Below are 6,026 nucleotides of genomic sequence, written 5' to 3'. Positions count from 1 at the left end.
GCTGGTGGGTTGAGGTAGTGCATTGAGGGGCTGGGAGCAGAGGGAGGAGACGAACCTAGAATCACAATCTAAGTGCCAGGCCAGGGCGACAGGAAGGTGTGCACAGAAGCGGGACTGCCATTTTGAGAACAATCGGAGCGCAGCTGAGGACTGAGGGCTTGAAGTACTAGGAGAGGCTGGCACCCAGGGGCAAGCTGGCAGGCCTGAGGCCCTCCCTTGACGAGGACTGTGCCTGTGTTCAAGTGAGTGCCAGAAGCAGGCCAGGAAGGGAAGGAGTCTGCAGGCTCAAGTGCCGGCACTGTTACAGCCGGAGCCTATGCAGCGCGCTAGGAGGAGCAGGGCCTGAGCCGACCTGAAAGGTGACGAGGGCACTGTGACACGCAATGACATTGATTATGACACAGGGATGTGAGACGGTCACGGGGGAGAAGAGAGACTTCACAACTGCGAAGTCTGGAAGGCGCAGGCATTGAAGACAAAGGAGGTGACACTCCTCTCCCCAGGAGGCCACTGCCACCTTTGGCACCGCAGAGGTCGAGTCTAAGGGGTGGCAGGCAGAGCTGAGAGAGCATGGAGGGCTGTGCTAGTCTGGGAAGAGGACAGTGGGCATTGGCACTCACTTGGGCTAGCTGAGACCTTGAGCCGGCACATTCCGGCTGAGGATAGAGGAGGGCTTGGGGGGAGGCAGGGGGACGGACCACATCTGTCGCTGACCAGGCCTGGGTTCTCCCTGGCCCTGGGGGGCCATACTCACCGCCTGTGGAGTCCGCCTTGATGGGCTCAAAGGAGGTAGAAGGGCTGGGGCCGGCTGAGCTGCTGCTGTCCAGCAGGGCGGAGGACTGCAGTGGCCGAGTGTCCAGTGCCGTCGGGTCCAGGGGGAGGGCGCCCGGCTCCCCGCTGTCGTGGCTATCGGGGCTAGGACCGCAGGTCACTGCAACCACATGACCGTCACACGGTGGGCAGGAAGCTGGGCCAGAGCCACCACCAGGCTGACCTGGTGCCGGGCACAGGGAGGGAGGCTCGGCCAACTCCTCCACAGAGGCAGCCAGGGACTTAGATACTGGGGCCAGGGCTGGGGCCCAGTACTGGCTACTGAGGCACTTGGGTACCTGGGAGGGGTGGGGGGGGCGGCGCTACTTCCAATGCCCCTTCCAACCCAGCTGTCAGGGGAGGTGAAGTGGGGACCATGGACAAGCCCACAGGGTCTCACCCTGTCACCAGTGGCCCCTTGCCTCACCTGTGCTCTCTACTGCTGGGGCAGCCACTCCTTGGGCCTCCATGCTGCTGCTGGAGATGGGCACAGGAGCAGCCGGCTGGGGGCTGCTTGGGTGTGAGGCTTCCTGAGGCTGAGGCAGGGCAGGCTTGGGCAGCAGTGGAGGGGTGGGAACAGTAGGTGGGCCCTGGAGCAGGTCCTCGGGTGGTGGCACCGGCACGGCCACAGGCGGCGAGCTCCATGCCTCCTTGTTCACCAGCAGCACCTCAATGGGCCCGCTGGTGCTCTTCAGGTGAATCTGGTACTTCTTCTGCCCATTGAGGCCCTGCCGTAGGGGGCAGGGGCAGACTGGGTTCCTGCCTGACCCTGAGCCAGGTCCCAGTATCTTCTCCCACCCCAGGTTGCTCGTCCTCCTAGATAACCCCAAACTCTAAGCCGGCCCCCATCTGCCCCACCCGGGACTTATCAGACCCCACAGCCAGCATCCGCCCTCCAGCACCCACCTCTGGGATGGGCACCTCCAGGCTGGTGCCCGATGGGGCCCGGATGGCTAGAAGGGTGTCTCCTAGAACAACAAGGGGGCTGGTCAGGGCGCATGGGTTCAATCCTTTGGAGCAAGGCAGGAGCTCATGGGTCTGGGAGGCTAAGTGAGGGCGGAGGCCCTGATTTAAAGGCCTTTGCTGCCAAGAACCCAGGTGATCTGTATTCAACAATTCGGAGTGCAAGCTCACTAGCCACAGGGCCCCAGGCAACTCACTGCTGGGGCTGCTGGGGGGCGGGGTTGCAAAGGGAGAAGGGAGGACCCCTGGCCCCAGAATACAACTGCGCTACAGGGTAGAAGTCAGTGCCAATGCTCCTTCCACATCAACACACCCACATACCACTCTCTCTCCAGCCTGCCTCCCTCCTGCGCACAGTCCCTGCAGAGCCCAGGACAGGCACGACGGGGGAAGACTCTTCCACGGCCTGGACCCTGGACCCACTCACTATGCTTAGCGTGGACACATCCCAGTGGACCCCGGCCTGGTGCCTGTCTGGGCCCACCCAGAGAGCCTTTGAAGAGAAAGGACCCTCCCTGAACCCTTTACCCCAAGCTCAGGGCCCAGCCCCATGAGGGCTCCCCCTGCCCAGCTCTGCTCACCAGCAAAGCAGTTGCAGATGTCCTCATGAGTCACGTACGCCAAAGTGTGCGGGTTAAGGAGAACGTAGGGTGCCCTGCCTATGGTGATGGAGTGGAGCACCAAGAGGACCCAGCTCTTTAGCAGTAGTGCCACATGGGTCCTCAGGGAGAGACCTGGGGCTTTTTCCACAGGGAGGAAGGGATCAAAGGCCAAGACTGAGAGGGGTGGAGCTCTGAGAAGAGAGCCCACAGCTGGAGCTTTGAAAAGGGAAACCCCCAGCTGGGGCTGCAGGGCCATCCTTCCCTGCAAGGCCCGTGGCCCACGCCCCCCCGGACAGGGGCCGCCAGGAGGATATCAGCTGTTCTGCACGTCCTCCGTGACGTTCCGGATGCTCTGCTGCACCCACACTTTGTGCTGGTCCAGCTCCTGCTCCCGCTGCTGCAGCTCCGCGATCTCAGCCTTGAGTTCCATCAGCTTATCCGCAATCTCCCGGGTATTGCAGCCGGGCCCCACGCCCCTGAGTCCAAGGAGCCGGGCTGAGAGGAGCGGTCCTGGGCTCTGGGGCCTGGGGTTGCTGCTCTCGCGCCTGCGGCTCGAGCTCGCTTCTCTCCCGCCCCGCGCCCCAGCCCTTTTCCGGAAGGCGACCCCCAACTCACTTCCACTGGATGCTGTTCTTGGACTTTTTCTCAATCAACCCGATACCTTCCAACACGTTGGTAATGTCGTAAATCCGCCGCTTCTGGCGCACGGCGAGGGTGTCAGCTGCCTGGCAGACAGAGCGGAGTAGAGGATGCTCAGCGCCATTGCCAAGTGCGCCCAGCCAGCTATCCACGTACACGCACGCTCCCCTGCGTCGCCCGCTCGGCTGGGCCCCAGCTACCAGGGGACCGAGTCTGGGATGGGGGTGGCCTGGGTCGCAAGCCTTCCCTCGGGCACTACTGCAGCCCGGGGCTCGGGGTCCAGTGGAGGCCCGACATGGTGTCTCGACGCTCTTCTCCCAGACCGGAGGGCCACGCGGGCCAGCACCTGCGCCCCGCGCCCGGCACCCAGCCGGCGCTCATTGCCGCTGATCGAATGAATGAAACGGCCGCCGGCCTCCAGCTTTGGGGGAGGCGCTCGGAGGGCAGCCTGCTAGCGGGGCCGCCGGGGCGTCCCCCTCGCGACCCGGGCCTGGTTCACCATCCCCTCCGATGCCCCCCTTAGCGCGGGGCCCCACCAGCTTGAGGTCAAGCACGCCGTCCTTGGCCTCTTGCAGAAGTGACACGAACTTGGTGGTGAGAAGTCCCAGACTCTTCTCGTGTCGGCTTGGGGTGCCCGGGGGCGGCGGCGCTTGTGGCCCAGCCTCCGCCATCGCGCCCGCCCGCCGCCTCCCCTCAGCCAGGCCAGGCCTGGCCGGCCCCGCCGCCACTTCCGCTTCCGTTCCGGGCGCCCAGCCGCCTGCGCCAGAGTAGCTGCTTCCGCTTCCGCCTTGCGCCCATCCAGGGAGCGTGGCACAATTTATGTCTGCGGGTACCACCGCAGAACTCCAGGGACCATCAGCAAATGACAAACCACCACGGAGGACGAAAACAACCCAGGGATTCAAGGGTCACTGGACTTCGTGGGGGAGGAATGTAGCAGAAAGGCGGGGACGCTGGCACCTTACTTGCCAACCTTCTCAACACTACTAACTCCACCACCGCCCTCATCTCAGGGGGGCGAGAGACAACAGTGCCTGATGACCTCAACGTGTTCCCTCAAACTTGCTCCTAGAGACTGCGCTAACCTTCCTGGAGTCACCCACCTTATTTTTGTACCTCACTTCCCGCCACCAAACAGGAAGCATGAGCTCCATCCAGCTGGTCCGCTTTAATCCATCCCTGCAATGGCCCCACAGCCTCATTCATCTCTCTAACTTCACCCTGTGCAGTCACTGCCACGGGCCTCTAGCCCCTTTCAGCCAAAACAAACGTGTGTATCTACAGCAGGAGGACTCTGTTTGGCTGCTATCAGTTGACTATTTTTAACATTGTTACTTTTTATTGTTATGTTGGGTCAAGGTCTCTGGGAAACAGACATTGAGACAGGGAGCTGTCCCGCTTGGGAGGGAGGGAGGGAGACCAGCAGAATTGGGCAGGGGTAATAATTAAAGGAGCTCATCCTACTGGAAGCTCTGAAGCTGGAAGGTTTTTTCCAAATTCAGGCAAGTGGGCCAGGCCTCTGGCCCCACCACCGACCGAGAGCTTCTGGGTGATCCCTGTGTGGGGAGAGGTGAACTTGAGTGGCCACACCATGGCATTCAGATATTAGTACCCTGGTACTGCTTATTACTAGGCCAGTTACTCGTCCATTAGCACTCATTAGTACATGAGTCCCTCCCATGGCTTCCTGCAGCCATCAACATAAGACTGGCTCTTCAGTCACCTTTCAGGGCCATTCTGTCCCCTGTGTCCCCCCACCCCTTCTTCCCAGCAGCTCGAGGCCCCTCCTCAGCAGAAGTGCACACCCACCTCTGAGCACCTTGCCAACACTGTTCGTTCACAAGGTGCTTGTGTGGTGTCCATATCCGTGCACTCCTGCCCTGGCTGAAGCTGAGCCCATTTTAGGTCTGGGTCCAGGGCATGAAGAGGTACCACTGTGGTGGGTTGGTCAGGGCTCCATGGCCACAGAGGCCACACCCCTTCTACCCCATACACCCTATCTCCCACGCCCCATTCCGCTCAAATTCAGATGTTCTTTCCTGTCGGGAATAAAGTCCTCTGGCTTCCTTCCTCTCAGCCAGCCTGTGGCTGGGGTGGGGTGGGGGGGAGTAGGAGGGGCGGTGTTTGTGCCTGGGAGTTGGTGTGAGACTTCCTTGGGAAAAGGAGGTCTGAGAGGAGATCCACTCTGTGCCCAAGAGTGGGCTGGAGGCCCCAAGGGCAAGCGGAGGGTGTTCCCAGCTCTGCCTGGGGCTGGGGGAGAGGCCATTTTCAAGGCCAAGCTGTCTGCAAAGGAGGGAGGACCGTGTGCCTGGTCAAAACTGCAGAGGTCCACGCCAAACGGACCTCTGGAACTTGGAGCAGAAGCCGGGAGGGCTGGACCCACCTACCGGGACCCAACTGAAACACCCACTCAGGCAGGCCTTCCAGGTACCTCCCCCTCACACGCACCTGCCCCTTTTTCTGAGGAGTCTGGCCAGAGAGCAAAGCTGGGCTCCAAAGAGCACCCCCTTGTCTGGACCCACTCCACCCTAGCTTGTGCTTTCTACCCCCCACCCAACCCCACCCCCGCCAGCCTGCCATGGACCCAGCAGCCAAAGATGAGATGGAGCCTGCACTGACTGCTGGTAGGAGCCCTTCCAGGGGGGCTAGGGGAGGGATGACGGTCAGGCAGCCAGGGGCCATAGGGACCGTCCCGTGAAGCAAGCCTGAGCGGAACTCAGTAGGGCAGTGAGAGTGGACAGGGGGGCAGGAAGAGGGAGAACTTAGTTTGTTGGTACTGCTGTCGGCCAGGCTCTTCTTGTCCAGGGCCTGAGTGGCCAGAGCAGGAGCGGGCCGAACAGCTGGCTCGGGGAGCGGCTCTGAAGTGGGCCTCAGGCATCTTCTACCGGCCGGAGCAGCTGGCCAGACTGGGCCAGTACCGCATCCGCGAGAGGCAGCGCACCTCCTTCCTGGACTCCCGCATTAAGGTGGGCATCCAGCTGGGAGCTGGGAGACTGGAGGCCCCGGGGGGGG

General features: G+C 62.1%; 2 protein-coding genes across 6 annotated transcripts in view; one reads left to right on the top strand and one right to left on the bottom strand.

Moving 5' to 3' along the window:
* Nucleotides 1-4,191, bottom strand: part of E2F4 (E2F transcription factor 4) — a 5,987-nt gene extending 1,796 nt beyond the window's left edge. The window contains exons 1-7 of one of the 5 annotated variants that reach the window (XM_045293688.1): nt 4,118-4,191; nt 2,991-3,100; nt 2,690-2,851; nt 2,355-2,398; nt 1,717-1,778; nt 1,238-1,538; nt 755-994 (exon numbers count right to left, since the gene is read on the bottom strand). In XM_045293688.1, the coding sequence (XP_045149623.1) occupies nt 755-994; nt 1,238-1,538; nt 1,717-1,778; nt 2,355-2,398; nt 2,690-2,851; nt 2,991-3,100; nt 4,118-4,168 (970 nt within the window). In that variant the 5' untranslated portion in view covers nt 4,169-4,191. Of the gene's footprint in view, nt 1-754; nt 995-1,237; nt 1,539-1,716; nt 1,779-2,354; nt 2,399-2,689; nt 2,852-2,990; nt 3,101-3,550; nt 3,701-4,117 lie in introns of those variants that run through there. The other 4 variants (XM_045293687.1, XM_004704620.2, XM_045293690.1 and 1 more) reach the window with 4 other exon arrangements.
* A 1,163-nt stretch (nt 4,192-5,354) lies between these two features.
* Nucleotides 5,355-6,026, top strand: part of EXOC3L1 (exocyst complex component 3 like 1) — a 5,601-nt gene continuing 4,929 nt past the window's right edge. Inside the window, exons 1-3 of the mRNA XM_045293559.1 lie at nt 5,355-5,441; nt 5,587-5,638; nt 5,805-5,980. Of these exons, the coding sequence (XP_045149494.1) occupies nt 5,593-5,638; nt 5,805-5,980 (222 nt within the window). The 5' untranslated portion in view covers nt 5,355-5,441; nt 5,587-5,592. The remainder of the gene's footprint in view (nt 5,442-5,586; nt 5,639-5,804; nt 5,981-6,026) is intronic.

Source organism: Echinops telfairi, unplaced genomic scaffold (assembly GCF_000313985.2).
Source record: "Echinops telfairi isolate 266 unplaced genomic scaffold, ASM31398v2 ScPeMD7_2291;HRSCAF=2852, whole genome shotgun sequence".
Lineage (NCBI taxonomy): Eukaryota > Metazoa > Chordata > Mammalia > Afrosoricida > Tenrecidae > Echinops > Echinops telfairi.
The sequence above is the reverse complement of the archived record's forward strand: the minus strand, read 5'-3'. Positions and strand labels throughout refer to the sequence as shown.